Source organism: Rhinopithecus bieti, unplaced genomic scaffold, assembly GCF_001698545.2.
Source record: "Rhinopithecus bieti isolate Rb0 unplaced genomic scaffold, ASM169854v2 scaffold_32083, whole genome shotgun sequence".
Taxonomy (NCBI): domain Eukaryota; kingdom Metazoa; phylum Chordata; class Mammalia; order Primates; family Cercopithecidae; genus Rhinopithecus; species Rhinopithecus bieti.
Window position 1 is genome coordinate 751071 of NW_016814096.1, and position 18849 is coordinate 769919.

General features: G+C 43.9%; 1 protein-coding gene and 1 long non-coding RNA gene across 2 annotated transcripts in view; one reads left to right on the plus strand and one right to left on the minus strand.

Moving 5' to 3' along the window:
- Positions 1–15831, minus strand: part of LOC108513833 (uncharacterized) — a 50007-nt gene extending 34176 nt beyond the window's left edge. Inside the window, exons 1-2 of the long non-coding RNA XR_001881033.1 lie at positions 15671–15831; positions 4354–4450 (exon numbers count right to left, since the gene is read on the minus strand). This is a non-coding gene — a long non-coding RNA (uncharacterized LOC108513833). The remainder of the gene's footprint in view (positions 1–4353; positions 4451–15670) is intronic.
- A 94-nt stretch (positions 15832–15925) lies between these two features.
- The window catches only part of DEPDC7 (DEP domain containing 7), an 18752-nt gene continuing 15828 nt past the window's right edge, over positions 15926–18849 (plus strand). Inside the window, 1 exon segment of the mRNA XM_017849728.1 lies at positions 15926–16080. Within this exon segment, the coding sequence (XP_017705217.1) occupies positions 16008–16080 (73 nt within the window). The 5' untranslated portion in view covers positions 15926–16007.

An 18849-nucleotide genomic window follows, 5' to 3' on the forward strand; every position in this document is an offset into this window, starting at 1 on the left:
TTTTTTTTTTTTTTGAGACGGAGTGTCGCTCTGTCGCCCAGGCTGGAGTGCAGTGGCCAGATCTCGGCTCACTGCAAGCTCCGCCTCTCGGGTTTATGCCATTCTCCTGCCTCAGCCTCCCAAGTAGCTGGGACTGCAGGTGCCCGGCAACACGCCTGGCTAGTTTTTTGTATTTTTTTAGTAGAGACGGGGTTTCGCCGTGTTAGCTAGGTTGGTCTCGATCTCCTGACCTCGCGATCCACCCGTCTCGGCCTCCCAAAGTGCTGGGATTACAGGCTTGAGCCACCGCGCCCGGCCGGAAATTCTTTTCTTTAAGAATATTGAATATTGGCCCCCAATCTCTTTTCACTGAGAGATCTGCTGTTCATCTGATAGGCTTCCCTTTGTAGGTGACCTGGCCTTTCTCTCTGGCTGCCCTTAAGAGTTTTTCTTTCATTTAGATCTTGGAGAATCTGATGATTATATGTCTTGAAGATGATCTTCTTGTGGAGTATCTTATCTTACTGGGGTTCTCTGCATTTCCTGGATTTGAATGTTGGTTTGTCTTGCTAGGTTGGGGAAGTTCTCCTGGATGATATCCTGAAGCATGTTTTCCAAATTGGTTCCATTCTTCCTGTCTCTTTCAAGTACCCCAATCCATCATAGACCCATCGATCTCCTTACATAATGCCATATTTCTTGGAGGTTTTGTTCATTCCTTTTCATTCTTTTTTCTCTATTCTTGTCTGCCTGTCTTATTTCAGAAAGATAGTCTTCAAGCTCTCAGATTCTTTCCTCTGCTTGGTCTATTCTGCTGTTAATACTTGTGATTGCATTGTAAAGTTCTTGTAGTGGTTTTTTCAGCTCTGTCAGGTCAGTTATGTTCCTCTTTAAACTGGCTATTTGGCTGTCAGCTTCTGCATTGTTTCATCATGAGTCTTAGCTTCCTGGCATTGGGTTACAACATGCTCATTTAGCTCAGTGAAGTTCATTTTTATCCATATTCTGAAGCCTCTTTTGTCATTTCAGTCATCTCAGCCTCAGCCTAGTTCTTAGCGCTTGCTGGAGAGGCGTTGTGGTCATTTGGAGGAAAAGGGACACTCTGTCTTTTTGAATTTTCAGAGTATTTGCATTGATTCTTTCTAATCTTTGTGGACTTATCTACCTTCAGTCTTTGAGGCTGCTGACCTTTGCATGGGGTTTTTGTGGGTACTGTTGTTGTTATTTTCTGTTTGTTTGTTTTTCTTTTAACAGTCTGGCCACTCTTCCATAGGGCTGCTGTGGTTTGCTGGGGTTCTGCCCCAGACCCTAGTTGCCTCCGTTTTTCCCATACCCGGAGGTATCACCAGTGAAGACCGCAAAACAGCAAAGATGGCAGCCTACCCCTTCCTCTGGAAGCTTCGTCCTGGGGGTGCTGACCTGTTGCCAGCCTGAAGGTGCCTATAGGAGGTGGCTGGAGACCCCAGTTGGGAGGTCTTACCCAGTCAGGATAAATGGGATAAGGGACCCTCTTAAAGAAGCAGTCTGGCTGCTTTTTGGTAGAGCAACTGTGCTGTGTTGCAGATCCCTTCCGTCCCCAATTGATTTGGGCTCTCCAAGGCCCATAGGCTGGACTAGCTGATAAGCCTAAACAGCCAAGGTGGCAGCCTGCCCTGCTCCCCAGGGACTCTGTCCCAGGGAGAAATTAGAGCTTGGTTGGCAGCAGAACATGGGCAGAGGTGGCTGGAGGCCCTGGCTGGGAGGACCTGCCCATAAGGAGGAGTGGATCAGGGTCCCACTTAAATAAGCATTCTGGCCATACTTCAACAGGATAGCCTTGTCGTGCTGGGAACCACCTCTGCTCCATCATCTTGGACTCTTCAAACCCCTGACTGGAGTGGCTGAGTCGTCCGGACAACCCAGGTGGTGGCCCTCTCCTCCTCCAGGCACTCTGTCCCAGGGAGAGATCAGATCTCTGTCCATAGAAAATGTGTGGGGCTGGTTGGAGGGCCCTATTGGGAGGTCTCACCCAGTAAAGAGAAATGGACTGGAGTCCGGCTGAAAGAAACAGTCTGGTCACAATCTGACAAAGCAGCTGTGCTGAGCTGAGCTTATCTGGACTGTTTGGACTCTACAAAGCCCGCAGGCTGGAATGGTTGAGTCAACCAAACAGCAGAGATGGCAGCTGCCCCTCCTCCTGGGGGGCTCTGTTCCATCTCAGGCAGGCTCTACCCTATTGCCAGTGGCTGGCTGGATGGAATTCAAGCCAGTGGGTCTTATCTTGTGAGGTGTTGTGGAAGTGGGGCTCGCAGAACTACATTGCTTGGCTCCATGGATTCAGCTCCCTTCCTAGGGATATGTACAGGCCTCCACCTTGCCAGGGATCCTGGGACCAGAGTATGTAAAACTCCTGGGTCTCTGTGTGTGCCTGAGTGGCTGCTCTGCTGAGGTGCCACACAGTTCTGTGTATCAGACCCAAGTCCCTGGTGGTGTGGGCTCACGAAGGGATCTCCTGATCCACAGGTTGCAAAGATTTGTGGGAGAAGTGTGATTTCCCAGGGCCACACAATCACTCCCACTTCCCTCAGCTGAGGGTGAGGGTTCCCTTGGCTTTGTGTCACTCCCAGGTGGGCCGTCGCCCCACCCTGCTTGAGTTGTTTCCCTGATCAGTCCCAGTGAGAGTACCTGAATATTTCAGTTGAAAGGTGCTGGATTCACTTGCCCCTTTCATTCATCTCCATGAGTGCCGTGGGCTGCAGCTACTTCCATCTTGGCCACCAGGCCTACAGAGGTTTTCAAAGCTCCTATGGACATCTCATTCCCTAGATTTTCCTTTTAAGTATTTTTTTTTTTAGCCAGCTTCTTGTTTGCCCCAACTGATATAACCGTTTCAGGCCACGGCTGCTAGGCTGCTGTTTTTCACAGATATTATGGTTTCAAGATTGCTGGTCTTCAAGACTACCATGGAGCTGGGAGCGGGGAGTGGATTGAAATAGGGCAAGTTAAACACTACAAATCTCACTGTCTGAGATTTTGCCATTTTTCTTCAATAAGCACTCCTCAGATTGTTAAATGTCTTTGGTTTTTTCTAGAATTCCAAAAAACTAGAGAATGTTTGCCAGTGACCTCATTGCTTTTATGGAGAAATAAGTTTTTGGAAGTCCTTACACTGTCATTCTGGAAGTGCTTCCCAATAAATGTTTATTTAATTATGAGGAATCACATTACATGGAGGTTTCACTTACAGTCTCATAGCACACACACACACACACACACACACGCCAGAAAACAAGATTTACAAAGGAAGCAAAATTGCAGTTCCAATCCAAAATTGTCCAAGTCCTAATTTATAAGTTTCCTTTTAATATTTACTTAATTTACTTCTATTAGGCTGTCGTATTTATGCCATTTATTAAAATCCCACCACTACAGATAGTTAGTTACAGACCTTAGTTAAAAACATAGAAAGAATGCCTGATTTCACACATCCAAATGACCCTTTTAATTTCCAAAGGCCTTGTCAAATATTTTGGTCAATGACCCAAAGAAATGTAAACTAAAAGTATCAGGCATTTAAACACCACAAAAATGCTAATATGAGTTACTTTGAAAAAAACATCTATATATATATTTATTTAAATGGTTAAGTGAATTTCAGTATATTCATGTGATAAAAGAATGCCTAGCCTATAAAAATGTTTTATTAAAAAGTCTGTAATATGTTCTAGCATTAAGCAAAAAAAGTAAATGCAAAATTTTATATACAGTATGACCTCAATTGCATAACACATCATTAAAATTTTTTTTCAATGCCTTAAATGTTAATAATGTTTGTCTCTAAATATTCTAAATAGTGAAATTTTTTTTTTTTTTTTTTTTTTTTTTTTTTGCGATGGAGTCTTGCTTTGTCACCAGGCTGGAATGCAGTGGCACAACCTCGACTCACTGCAACCTCCGCCTCCTGGGTTTAAGCGATTCCCCTGCCTCAGCCTCCTGAGTATCTGGGGTTACAGGTGCACATCACCACCACACCCAGCTAATTTTTGTATTTTTAGTAGAGACAGGGTTTCACCATATTGGCCAGTCTGGTTTTGATCTCTTGATCTCGTGATCCACCCGCCTCGGCCTCCCAAAGTGCTGGCATTACAGGTGTGAGCCACCATGCCCAGCCCTGAAATTTTTCATTATACATTTCTTTCAAATGTTCTACAATATGCAATTACTTCTATGTTAAGCAATAAAAAGTAAACTCTTAAACTTTGCTTAAAACACAACTCCTTTCCTTTCCCAACTTTCAATCATAATGCTGGCTGACCACGGAGATGTGGAGAAAGAGTTATTTACCAAGTTACCATTTGTTAATGGCAGAGCCAGGACTAGAAACAATCCTCTTACCTTCAAGTCCTCATACTTCTCTGGCTAGAGCGAGCAGGTTCTTCTGTCTGTACCCATTGGTGTTTTCAGGTTGCTGGCTTCTTCAGCTTTGTCTGGGCTATATAAGGTAAAAAGAAAACTCATCACAATGTCATTCTCAGGTCCCAAGGCCCCTAGTCGGTCTGTCTTCTCTTCTCCAACCTTCAGAGTCCAGGTATGTTTGTTTTATAGATAGTAGTTAGGGTTTTTAGTTGTACTTAGCAGAAGGAATGAGGAAATGTATTTCTATTACATCTTCCTAGAAACAGAAGTCTGCACCTAATTTTCAATCTGTACTTTTATCACCAGTGCTACCACTGTCATTGTCATTGTTGTCATAGTCCCCTCTTGCCCCTCCCCCTCTTCCCGTCTTTTTTTTTCTCCCTTCCCTTCCTTATTTTTGCTTAATTTTTTAATTTTTTAAAAGCCAGTCAAATTTATAAGTGGGGGACTGTAAACCAACTTTAGTAACACTAATGTTAATAAGTTCTGATAACCCACTCCAATCAGACCAACCTTTCTTCTTTTTTCAAATATGACCCACAAATCTGTAGTAAGTTTCAGGCTCCACAGAACCTGAATCCACCTCTGGTATCTGGCACATTATAAGACCTCAATAAATATTTTTTGAATGCATAAATGATTAGACCCCATATAAAGATCTCATGAAATTACAGTAATAAACAGTGAATCCTAGAAAAAATGGTTCCCTTGAAACATTAAAAAATTACAAGGAACAAAAGTCTAATCTGAAACATCTCACAAGCAGTGAAGATAACCAGGTGTCTTCAGTATCTTGATATTTTGGGTAATGCCTTTAGGCTTTGGGGAAAAAAATAAAATCAAAAAGAATTTCCAGGAAAACAAACAAACAAAAAAAAAACAGCTAAAGGGTGACTCATTGAGGATGCTGCTTAAGGGTTCTCAGGTGTAGTTATTACCACTGCAAGACGTCACCTTTCCTCTAAACCCTCATGTAAGTCTCACTGATTATCTATTCCAGCAGCCCCCAATCTACCTACATACTGAAATCACTTAGAGAGCTCATTTCTAAGTGCAGAAGAGATGGAAAACTTTCGAACACATCCTACCAGGAATTACTGAAGTATATACCTCAGGATTTCCAAGCACCATTTTATAACTGGCCCCTGTCAAACTACAACTGAAAAGGCCAAAGGAGCTTATAAACCACGGGGGAAAATCTGCATCAATAAAGAGGATGTGAACCAAATGCTCCAAATTTTTAAATGTCTGCTAAGCAGAGTATTGAATCACACCAGAGTGAAGAAAGACACCAGATCTGATGTTTAACTTCTCTTCCAAAGAAAGCAGGATATTTGTACGGTAAGTAAATAGAGGAGATTTGACAGAATCTAACTATCAACTCCTAACTTAGAGGAATAATGAGAGGCAGACAGGATAGGTCACACGACTTTAGGGAGCAGTCCAACTGAAACACCCTCTCCAAACTCAAAAGGCCTTTGAAAGTCACAGGAGTTGGAAGGCCTGAGTCTAAGCATGTCCACATTAAACACTAGCCAACAGGTGAGAGGGTGTTTCCCCACCCAGGAGGAAATTACAACAGGAAAGACACTGAAAACACCATATATATGAGTGAAAACTGGACCACATGAAAAGCTGGAAAGCTGATCCTGATATAGAGATTTTACCAAACATAAGAAAGAAACTCTGAGGACGTTAGACTGTAGACCTGGTCATGTTAACTTATGCCAATGTGCTCTCTGGCCAAAGATCTGAGAGAAGGTACTCAACAACACAACAATATATAATGTGGGCACCCAAGGAGGATCTCTTTCTCCTGTTTTTAAGCAAAATTGCATGGACCTCTCCTCTTTCAAGAAAGAAAGAAAAATCTCAAAATGGAACTTGTGGGACAATTCTGCAATGTAAGAAATCCTGGTAGCAAAGGGAAAATCATCTGCATTCCTTATTGCATCAAAGATTCATTGCATGCCTACTGTATGCCAGGCACTATTCTAGGTGCTTGGGATATGTCAATGAGTCTTGACCACGTGGAGATTATACTGGGAGAGGGAGAGGACAGACAATAAAAAATAGGTATGATACTTTTTTTAAGTCAGTATATGTATTGAAAGGGATAAGAAATGTGGAAAAGAGAAAAAGACCAGGATATGGAGTATCTGGAGTGCTGAGGGATAGCTGTGTGAGGTGGGATCACGGTTGCAATATTTACATAGGATTCTTAAGGAAGTCCTCATTGATAAGGCGACATTTGAGCCAGGATTTGAAGAATATGAGTTAGCCACGGTTATTGGGGGAAAGAGCATTTAAGGCAGAATGAACAGATGTCTGGAGGCCTTAAAGGTAGGAATGTATGCCTGATGTGTTAACAGATAGCAAGGAAGCTAATGTGGTTGGAATGGAATGAGGGAAGGGTAGAGTTAGGCAGTCTTTGCTGGGTTTTGAGCCAAAAAGATAATAATCTGACTTATGTTGTTTTTTTGTTTTGTTTTGCTTTTTTGAGACAAGTTCTCACTCTGTTGCCCAGGCTGGCAATTATGGCTGACTCCAGCCTCCACCTCCAGGGCGCAAGTGACCCTCTCACCTCGGTCTCCTGAGTTCTCGGTCTCCGGAACTACAGGCATACACCAACATGCCCAGCTAATTTTTGTCTTTCTTGTAGAGATGGGGCTTCGCCATGTGGCCCAGGATGGTCTCTGTGACTTATGTTTTAAGGACTACTCTTGCTGTTTTGTTAGGAAACTAAAAAGGATGGCACAAAGACGAAAAAAAGCAAGAAGACCAATTAGAAAGGTACTGTAGTAATCCAGGTAAGATGTGACTGTTACTCAGGCCAGGGTGGTAGGATTACAGGTTGTGGGCCATGGTCAGATTCTCATGAACTTGGTGGACGGTATGAGAGAAAGGGAGGAGTCAAGAATATCTCCAAGTTTTTTTTTTGCTTGAACTACTAGAGTGGAAGCTGCCTTTAACGGAGCTGGAGAAAGTTTCCTGTGGAGCAGACCTAGAAGGGAAAGATAAGTAGTTCAGTGTGGGACCATGTTAAGTTTGGGATGCCTACTGGCCATCCAAGTGGAGATGTAGTGGAGTTGGCAGTAGATAAATGAGGGTGAAGTTCAAAGAAAGGTTTAGAGTACAGATATAATTTTGGAAGTCTTCAAATATTTTGGTTGATTGGTTGAGACTGGGTCTCACTCTGTTACCCAGGCTGGAGTGCAGTGGCACAATCATGGCTCATTGCAACCTCTGTCTCCTGGGCTCAAGCAATCCTCTTACCTCAGCCTCCCAAGTAGCTGGGACTACAGGTGCATGCAACCATGCTCAGCTAACTTTTTATTTTTAGTAGAGATGGGTTTTGACATGTTCCCCAGGCTGGATGGCTAATTTTTTATTTTTTGTAGAGACATGGTCATACTTTGTCTCTCAGGCTGATCTCAAACTTCCAGCCTCAAGTGATCCTTCTGTCTCAGCCTCCAAAGTGTTGCGATTAGAGTCATTGGGCCACCACATCCAGCTGGTTTTAAAAACTATAAGACTGAACAAGATCACTGAGGCAGTGAACAGAGGACAAAAGACTGAGCCCTGGGACACTTCAACATTACTAGGCAGGGAGAAGAGGAGATGTCAAAGGAAAGGAGACCAAGAAATAACAACCAGCAAGATAAAAGAAATACTCAGAATCATGTTCTGGAAGCCAAGTACTCAGCTCTGAGTTTGTGGTTATGGCTCTCAACTATAGTTATTCTGTTTTTTGTTTGTTTTTGAAACAGGGTCTTGCTCTTCGCCCAGGCTAGAGTACAATGGTATGATCATGGCTTACTGTAGAACTATGGCTGTTCTTGACTGGATATTGACTCTTGGGCAATATATTAGCAGTAGCTCAAATTCTTCTTCTTTTTTTTTTTTTTTTTTTGAGACAAGATCTTGCTGTGTTGCCCAGGCTTTAGTGCAGTGGCATGATCTTGGATCACTGCCACCTCCACCTCCTCGGTTCAAGTGATTCTCATGCCTCATCCTCCCGAGTTGCTTGGATTATGGGCATGCACCACCACACCCAGGGAATTTTTGAATTTTTAGTAGAGAAGGGGTTTCACTATGTCGGCCAGGTTGGCCTAAAACTTCCGGCTTAAGTGATCCGCCCACCTCACCCTCCCAAAGTGCCAGATTTACAGATGTGAGCCACTGTGCCTGGTTTCTTTTTTTTTTTTTAAGGGAAATCAAATACCTATGGGCCAGGCATGGTGGTTCACACTTGTCATCCCAGCACTCTGGGACACCAAGGTAGGAGGATCACTTGGGCTCAGGAGTTCAAGACCAGCCTGGCCAACAGAGTGAGGCCCTGTCTCTACAAACATTTTTTTTTTTAAAGTTAGCTGAGTGTGGTGGTGCATGCCCGTAGTCCTAGCTACTTGGGAGGCACCATTGGGAGGACTGCTTGAGCCCAGGCATTCAAGGCTGCAGCAAGCTATTATCCTGCCACATACTCCAACCTGGGTGACAGAGGGAGACCCTGTCTCAAATAAATAAATCAATATCTGAAATTTTAAAAAATTTTTGTAGCTTTAAATATTCAGTAGTAATTTTTCAGACTTTACATGTTAGCTCAAAAGAAAAAATAAAGCTGTATCTATTTTATAAGGGGAAAAGCAGAAACTCCATTTGTAAAAGAGAAAATAGTTGATCTAAGCCAAATTCTGGGGTCCTCAATAAAATTACAATTGTCATAGTTTATTTATTAGTTTACCAGCTCAAAATGTCACAGAACTTTACTATAGACATTATGTTGTAAATATTGGTCATCATATCTATTACTTGGTAATTAATTGAAGCTTGTATAGAACAAAAGAGTAAAACAGTCCTTTAATGTACCCCATGAGAAGGGTCATTGTTGATTTATGATTTATACAAAGGTCAAAGGGGGTGGACCATGGATAACTGGAATACCGGTGCAAAATACCTATAGTGAATATGATTTATTCTAATTCTTCCACAGATCCATAGCGTCAAACAAATAAGAAAACTTTTAAAGTCGTGTATTCAAAATTATATGAGGAGTAATTCATTATTAAGACTAATTTATTCTTCAGTCTTCTATGATTTAAATATCCAAGTAAATGTTTACAGAAATTAACACTAAAGATTGTATGCTTCTTTCTGAAGAAAACTTAGGATATACCATTATATCAAGTAAATATACAGTATACAGAAAACTGTATATTTGGAATTTTTTAATTGAAACTTACTGTATCTAAAATAAATATTTATTCAGGCATTCACAAAAATTATTGTGAGCCAATTATGAACCAGATTCTGAACTAATAACTACTAAGGATATAGCAGTGAAAAGATAAAAATCCCTCCTGTCTTGGAATTTACATTCTGTGAAAGAAATCCCTTATTAGGTAAAAGGAAACTTGATGAGGTGTAAAAGAGGAATATCCCTCAAAATGTGCTTCTTTTAAATTCTCTATTTTAATCATCTGCAGTGTATGTTAAAATGATGCGGGGGGTGGCAGGGCCGGGCGTGGTGGCTCACACCTGTAATCCCAGCACTTTGGGAAGCCAAGGCGGGCGAGTTCAAGACCAGACTGGCCAATATGGTGAAACTCCGTCTCCACTAAAAATACAAAAATTAGCTGGGCGTGGTGGCGCACGCCTGGAATTCCAGCTACTCGGGAGGCTGAAGCAGGAGAATCGCTTAAACCCGGGAGGTGGAGGTTACAGGGAGCTGAGATTGTGCCACTGCACTCCAGCCTGGGCAACAGAGCAAGACTCCGTCTCAGGGGAAAAAAAAATGATGCAGGGGCCAGGCGCCATGGCTCATGCCTATAATCCCAGCACTTTGGGAGGCCAAGGTGATTACCCCTCATACAATTGCTTGAGTTCAGGAGTTCAAGACCAGCAGGGGCAACAAAGTGAGACCCTGTCTCTATAAAAAATACAAAAATTAGTCAGGCTACTTTTACTCAGGAGGCTGAGGTGGGAGGATGACTTGAGCCTAGGAGGCAGAGGTGTGGCAGTGAGCCGAGATCACACCACTGCACTCTAGCCTGGGCAACAGAACCACACCCTGTCTAAAAAAAAAAAAAAAAGATGCAGACCAGGCACACTGGCTCATGCACTTTGGGAGGCCAAGGGGTAAGATCTCTTGAGCCTAGGAGTTCAACACCAGCCTAGGCAACGGAGCTAGAACCCATCTCTACAAAAGAAGACAAAAAAAAATTGCCAGGCAAGGTGGTACGTGACTGTGGTCTCAGCTATTTGGGAGGCGAAGGTGGGAAGATCACTTGAGTCTGGGAGGTTGAGGCTGCAGTGAACTGTGATCACGCCACTGCACTCCGGCCTGGAAAATAGAATGAAACCCTGTCTCAAAAAAAGAAAAAAAAAGATGTAAATGTGTGTATTTTATCACAGTGGAAGAGAAAACAACAGAGATTCTCAGGGTTTCCACCCCAGAAGTAGTAAATCAGAACATAGTGTGGGGGACAGAAATCTACGTTTTTAATGGCTTCTATACACACGATCATTAGAAAACTTTCTTTTTGAATGTGTTTTTTAGAGTATTTCTAAAGTCTTCGTAGACCCAGGGTCTTTGAGCGCCTCTAAAAGGCCATTATAAGGACATCCAAATCTAAATTATATCTTCCAAATTATGAGCAGATGGATTTAAATCTGTTGAAATGCAGTCATTTGAACAAATGTGTACCAAATAATGCAAACTATCTCTGAGAAAAATCTTCTTTCTTAAGGGACAGAAGAGAATATTTTCAGTGTGGTGTATATTTAATATTGAAAGCCTGGACAACAAAGTGAGATCTCTTTTCTGCAAAAAAATTTTAAAAATTTAGCGGGGCATGGTGGCGCACTACTACAGGCGCGACTACAGCTACTCGGGTGGCTGAGGTGGGAGGATCACTTGAGCCAGAACCGGGGAGGTTGAGGCTGCAGTGAGCCATGTTCACACCACTGCACTGCAACCTGAGTGACAGAGCAAGATCCTGTCTCAATAAAAATAAATAAATATATAAAAATAAAAAAGTCAGCAAGGCTAGTATCAAGGCTTCCTTCGCCCTTCCAAATACATCCACCATGTAATGTACTATTGCTCAAAATTTATTTGATGGTGGAAAATCTTACTATGTATCATCCTTTCTAGAAAACAGGCTTTATCCCTTCTGTTTTCAGTGCCCACTTGCCCCACCACTTGGAACCAAAATTGGGGGTGTATATATGAGGGGTAAGTTTCCTAAACGCAAATAGTATACTACTATGGCAATTTTTGGTAGGGTGAGCCTTGATTAGGGTATGAACCTAAATTATGTTTGTTTGTTTTGAGACACAGTCTTGCCCTGTCACCCAGGCTGGAGTGCAGTGGCACAATCTCGATTCACTGCAACCTCTGCCTTCTGGGTTCAAGCAATTCTCCCTGCCTCGGCCTCCTGAACAGCTGGGATTACAGGCGCCCACCACCACACTCAGCTAATTTTTAATTTTTGTTTAGTAGAGATGAGGTTTTGCCATGTTAGCCAGGCTGGTCTTGAACTCCTGACCTCAGGTGACCCCGCCTCGGCCTCCCAAAGTGCTGGGATTACAGGCATGAGTCACTGCGCCTGGCCTGAGCCTAAAATTTGAGTTAGCAAAAATTTGAGATGGCAATTTAAAGATTATACTTCTGATGTTTTAATAGTGAAAGGATGATATTATATTGCCATCTTAAGAACAAAGTTATAAAACTATGGAAGAGTTTCTACTCATCATTGTTTTACAGTGCCACAGAAACAGGAAGTGGGTTGGTGGTTTTTTTTTGTTTTTTTTTTTTTTTTTTTGGGGAATTTTGGGTTGCATTAGGACTAGGGAAACAAAAACTTTCTGCTCTGCTTCCTACCTCTTGATAGGTTTAGACAAGTTTGATCATAGACAAGCTTAGATCAAGTGAAGTTTTTCCCATATGCTAAACATATACTGACGTGACATACTTGTTGGCGAAATAATAAAAGTGGTTTTAAAACATTCTGTAAGTGAAAATAAAAAATACTATGCAAAGATTACAGCTCGGGTGTATGCTGCTGGTAGTTTTATACCACTGAAAACAAAAAAGGCCAAAGTCTTTGCAGCTGTGCACTGATTAATGAGAAAGGGATGAAAGAAATTTCCTTTCACGTTATAAACTGTGTGATTGTGATACTTGTTAGTTATGAAAGGGTTTTTTGTTTTGTTTGTTTGTTTGTTTTTGAGACAGGGTCTCATTCTGTCACGCAGGCTGGAGTGCAGTGGCGCGATCTTTGCTTACTGCAACCTCCACCTCCCTGGGCTCAAGCGATCCTCCCACCTCAGCCTCCCAAGTAGTTGGAACTACAGGTGCACACCACCATGCCCGGCTAATTTTTTGTATTTTTTTGTAGAGATGGGGTTTCACCATGTTACCCAGGCTGGTGTCAAACTCCCGGATTCAAGCGATCCACCTGCTTCAGCTTCGCAAAGTGCTGGGATTATAGGCATGAGCTACTGCATCCAGTTGGGCTTTTAAAAGAACTTTTCTTTTAGAAGTTCCTAAGCTTTAAACTTTAAAAGTTGGAAACTGATATTTTAAAGCTCTGTATTTTGATGGGGACAATCAGAGCATCTACTATTTGCCCAACAATGCACAGATGCTAAAAGAAGTCCGAGAGGTTAAAATATGCTCCATGCCCTGGACAATTTTCCAATTTATTTATTTATTTTTTTTGAGATGGGGTTTCGCTCCTGTTGCCCAGGCTGGAGTGCAATGGCGTGATCTCAGCTCACTGCAATCTCCATTGCCCAGGTTCAAGCGATTCTCCTGCCTCAGCCTCCCGAGTAGCTGGGATTGCAGGCATGCGCCACCCTGCCCGGCTAATTTTGTATTTTTAGTAGAGATGAGGTTTCTCCATGTTGGTCAGGCTGGTCTTGAACTCCTGACCTCAGGTGATCTGCCCACATCTGCCTCCCAAAGTGCTGGGATTACAGGTGTGAGCCACCGCGCCTGGCAATTTTCCAATTTTATTAGGCAATTATGTGTGTGCTGTAATAATTAGAGAGTATCAATATAAGTAGGGGCTGAACAGTAATGCATTTGATAAGTGCTACAGGTGCTCAGAGGAAAAAAAAATACATCAGAGGCCGGGCGCAGTGGCTCAAGCCTGTAATCCCAGCACCTTGGGAGGCCAAGATGGGCGGATCACGAGGTCAGGAGATCGAGACCATCCTGGCTAACACGGTGAAACCCCGTCTCTACTAAAAAATACAAAACTAGCCAGGCAAGGTGGCGGGCGCCTGTAGTCCCAGCTACTCAGGAGGCTGAGGCAGGAGAATGGCGTGAACCTGGGAGGCGGAGCTTGCAGTGAGCTGAGATCCGGCCACTGCACTCCAGCCTGGGCGACAGAGCGAGACTCCGTCTCAAAAAAAAAAAAAAAAAAAAAAAAAAAATCAGGGTAACCTGGAAAAATCTGTCCAGGGAAGAAAGTAGGAAAAGGGGTAGGCATTTCCTATCCCATGGTTTCTAGAAATTACCTGAGTAGAGAAGAACATCCCAGCATTCCAGAAGTGCTAAACAATTATCACAGAAGTTGGTGAAAAACTCTTTGAAATGTTATATAAAGTATCAAAATGGTCACTAAGGTCACCAGGCTTTTTCAAATATTAGTGTTTCTCAAGATTTGTCTCCTGAGACAGATGAGCTTTTTCCCCCTCCTATGCCATGAAGGTGGACTTGTGCGTTCATTCAGTTATACAGCAGGGGATACAGTTAATTGGTATATTGGGTGCCTGAAACCAGCCCTGAATGCATCCTCTTTCTGTGAGTAGTAGCCAATTGAGAGACTACAAAGAAAATCCTTAAACAGAAGTAAAGCAGGCTTTTACTACCATCAGGGGAAGAGGTCACATTAAAAAAAAGGTTGCCAAACGGTTGCCAACTTTTTTTTTCTTTTTTGAGATGAAGTCTCACTCTGTCACCCAGGCTGAAGTGCAGTGGCACAATCTTGGCTTATGCAACCTCCGCCTCCTGGATTCAAGCGATTCTCCTGCCTCAGCCTCCCGAGTAGCTGGGATTACAGGTGCCTGCCACCATGCCCAGCCAGTGTTTGTATTTTTACTAGGGGTTTCGCCATCTTGGCCAGGCCGGTCTCGAACTCCTGACCTCAAGGATCCCCCTGCCTCGGCTCCCACAAAGTGCTGGGACTACAGGCGTGAGCCACTGTGCCTGGCCAGCTTTTTCTAACACTTAGCAGCAGCAACTGGCCCCCACCTCCCACCCACAAACCCAGGTCCCTAGGGGCACAGCTTCTTAGTATGTATTCTCTGAAACAACCCCATGTAGAAGCTCTTTCCAATAAGCTAAATAATGACCTCCTACTTACACAATATTCTAATTTACACCTAAATCACACAAGCATCCTCCTTCTAAGAAGACATCATACTCGTTTTGAAAATGTTTGCAAAATTCCCAAACTCGAAAAAAAACAAAAACAAAAATGGGCAAGTATCTGGCAATTGGATTATTGTCTCTAAGACCACTCATCCTTTCAGAGGTATCCAGCATTGGATCTCTGGCCTGGCTTCAACTTCCGAGTAAATAAGACGTGTCCCATTAACAGCCCTTCCTCCTTTTCTCTCCCCACCTTCACTCCAACCGCAGCAAACTGTCCCTACCCGCCCGACCCACAGTTCCTTTGGAGGCAGCACAGATTTCCTGGCAGCCAGTCCCAGGGTCATTCGCTGCTGCTCTCCTGTGACCTCTAGACATTACTCTCCTGGGCCACATAGGATTTCTTTGTTCTGTACGGGTAGGGATGTATGAAAAACTCGGTTATTATTGTTACTATTATTATTACTACTACTATAACATAATTATAAGCACTTACGTTCTGGACGCAGTTACTAAATACTGAACCTGAATTGGTTCCTATAAACCTCCTTAAAAAACAAACAAACATCTCAGTGAAGCAGGTACTAAACCTACCCCCACATCAAGGTGAGGACACCGAGGCACAGAGCAGTTAGGCAGCTTGCCAGGTCCCCGACTTTTTTTTTTTTTTTTTTTTTTTTTTTTTTGAGCCGGAGTCTGGCTCTGTCACCCAGGCTGGAGTGCAGTGGTGGATCTCGGCTCACTGCAACCTCCGCCTCCTGGGTTCAAGTGATTCTTGTGCCTCGGCCTCCCGAGTAGCTGGGATTACAGGCGCCCGCCACCAAGCCCGGCTAATTTTTGTATTTTTAGTAGAGACGGGGTTTCGCCCCGTAGGCCAGGCTGCTCTCGAATTCCTGACCTCAGGTGATCTACCTGCCTTGACCTCCCAAAGTGCTGGGAGCCACCGCGCCCGGCCTGGTCCCCGAGTTAATCTACGGCAGGCCGCGGTTCGAACGCCGCTAGTGTGAGCCGCGGGTCGCGTGGTGCCGGCCCAGAGAACCGCTCTCTCCCCGGACACCCCTCGCGTGGCTTCGCGCCCGAGGAAACTTGGATCGCTGGCGCCGCGGGCTACGTTCAGTGGGTGCCAGAGAGACACGTGACCGGCAGCGGGGGCGGGGCCTGCAGTGAGCCCCGCCCCGCCCAGTTAACAGACGGGCGCTCAGTGAGCTGTGAAGCTGTTGGAGGAGTTGGCGTCTGGGGAGCAAGGGCTATGGCCACCGTGCGGGAGAAGGCTGCTGCGCTGAACCTCTCGGCTCTTCACAGCCCTGCGCACAGGCCTCCCGGTAGGTGCCGAGGACTGCCGCCCGGAATGGCGTGGGGCGGGCTGGGGTGCGCGGGCTGGGTCCCGGCGCGGGGCGGGCGGCGTAGGGCGTTCGGCCGCCTGAGCCTGGCAACCGCCGGCTGGGCGAGTCCCGCACAGCTGCGACCACTTGGCCAAAGCCCCCGGCGAGCGGGCGGATCGGGTTCCTCTCTGGCTGGTGGGCTGCAGGCTGCCGACCCCGCCCGCACAACCCAGCTTTTTTCTGTCTACTCAAACTCTCAACTTCACCGCGCATCCGTCTGTGCGCCCGCTAACGTGCCAGGCACGCGCCGTGGAGCCCCGGGATATGCTCCGCGGTGCTACCGGTGACAAGTGTGATATCTGGAATTTGTGTAGTTCTTTGCCCCCCGTCTCAACCACAAACCTTGACTGCACAGTATGGCCAGGGGCCGAGCGCCTCCCTTTCCCACTTTGTTCTCCAGACTGCTAGGAGTCAAGAGTCAGCTTGTCTCCTCAGACTCTTCCTGGGAGGGATGAGAGGTTTATGTGAGTTCTACTGGCAGGAATTTGGCATAAAAGGTATTTATTAACACTCTATGTATAAGCCGTACTTTAGTGAATAGAAGTTTTTGGCTAAAAAAATAGTTACACGAAATTAGGAGAGAAGTTGGCAAATTCTGCCACCGGCTTAATCGTGTCTTTTGGGGGCAGTTGATTTAGGATCCTGGTTTCTTTAAATGTTCAAACACATGAACAGAATCGGATATCACTTCTAAAATGCTGGTTATAGCATATCTACAACTCAGTTAATAGGGGTGAGTCAGATAACTGTTAAGATATTCAGATAACACTTGGCTTTTTTTTCTTTTGGTTAAGTTACAACTTACCCCCTTTCTGGAGCTCCAGTCTGGGATGTTGTAGGAATTGCTTCCCTTTCTGACAAAAGCCTTTCATTTGTAAAAACAACCAGTGAAACTGTGATTCCTTCCTGTGGGTCAAATGGGTGCTTCTCAGTGGCCCCACTCTTGTGTTTGACTTACTAATGCTCCTTTTAATCTTCAAAATGCTAACGACAGATTATGATAGAGAACCATTTTTCACTTGTCCTTTTCTAAGAAACTTCATGATATTGACCTTAGTCTGCTCTCATGTAAAGGATCCAGATAAGCACAGGTGGCCACGTTGAGAATGTCTCCTTGATTTACGTTGTGAAGAGAAGACAAATGCTAAGACATTTGGGAATTTAAAACCAAATGATATTGAGAACAGTCTTGAGAAATCTTTTGGGCCCACTTACTCAGTGAAGGAAATTCCCAGATGTCACCTGCTTAAAATAAAAACGTGGTACCCTGTTTTCTCTAATAGCTGAAATACCAATTCTGGAGCTTTGGGCATTTGTAAACAGGTTCTTAGATGGTGTAAGGAAGTATGTATTCAGAAATTAAGTAGATAGCTATCAAAGGGAAGAGTTGAAGTGCTGGTTATCAGGAGTCAAAGGAAAAAAACCACTGTCCTCGGCACACCAGCTGCAGTGGACAGAGAGGGACCCGCTGCTCTTCTCACTCGTTTTGCTTGCTACCGCTGGAATCCCGACCTGGTAACATTCGTTAGCCTTTCTTTCACCCTTTAGTTGCCTTATCATAGTCCCAGTGAGCAAGGTAATGGGAGCACACGGTTCTTGGTTCTTTGCCATTCTCTTTCTGTGTGTTCTGGCAGGCAGCTTCGTACTTTTGTTTCTCCACCGATTAGTAACTCTCCCTTACCTTAAAGGGGCTGTAATGACCAGTGACCTGATTTACGTACAAGAAATGAGATCTATATGCCAGTCTTAAGCGAGTACGTCAAAAACACTTGTCTTTTAATATGACAAACAAGAAAGTAGTCTGTTATCCTGTTATCCCTTTATACTGTAACCTAATTCTTTGAGTTTGCCTGGTATCACTTTTCCGGGGAGCTCAAAGTACTTCCCATATGCTGTCTCATTAATCTGTGTGAATTAAAGCAGGGACCAATGTCTGCTTTTGCTGATAATTCTCGTAGATACTTTAAATTTTTTGTGTTGGTAGACACTTCTTTTACCTACCTGCACCCTTTTTTTCAGAGGCAATCACAGTCTTCAGCATGACACCTCTAATGCCAACTAGCAGGAAAATAAACTTTGGACTACCAGAACCAATATCCAGTAAAAGTGTTGTAATGTTGGGATCATAGTATAGAAAATTTTTCCACTCAGTCACAACTGTCCAGTTTTAACACCATAAGCACAATTCTCTTTACATTTATTAATAGTTTCATGAGGTTTTGGTTACTATCCAACAAATGTCCTTTTTCTTTGTTGTCTTGACAATTCTTTGAGTAATATTTTAAAACCTCGTTTGAAAAAATCTGTCTTAAAATTCTCTTAAATCCTACATGGTTTAGGATTTATAGATGTGTTATTTTCTGATGAAAAGTTAAATCTTCTGGTATGTGTCACATTTGGTCTTCTCATCTCCTGGTGGCCTTTATGTGGTTGAATACTATTCAGAGCTTGACATCATCCAGGTAGTAGGAGTAAATAAAAGGTAAACTCCTAAGGTTGGGGACTGTGTCCTCTGAGTTCAGAGGAAGGAAGAGGAAGAAAGATACCTCCCTTTTCTTTCTACTTTTAAAATAAACTTAAAATTTTAGAATAGGCCGGGCGCGGTGGCTCAAGCCTGTAATCCCAGCACTTTGGGAGGCCGAGACGGGCGGATCACAAGGTCAGGAGATCGAGACCATCCTGGCTAACCCGGTGAAACCCCGTCTCTAC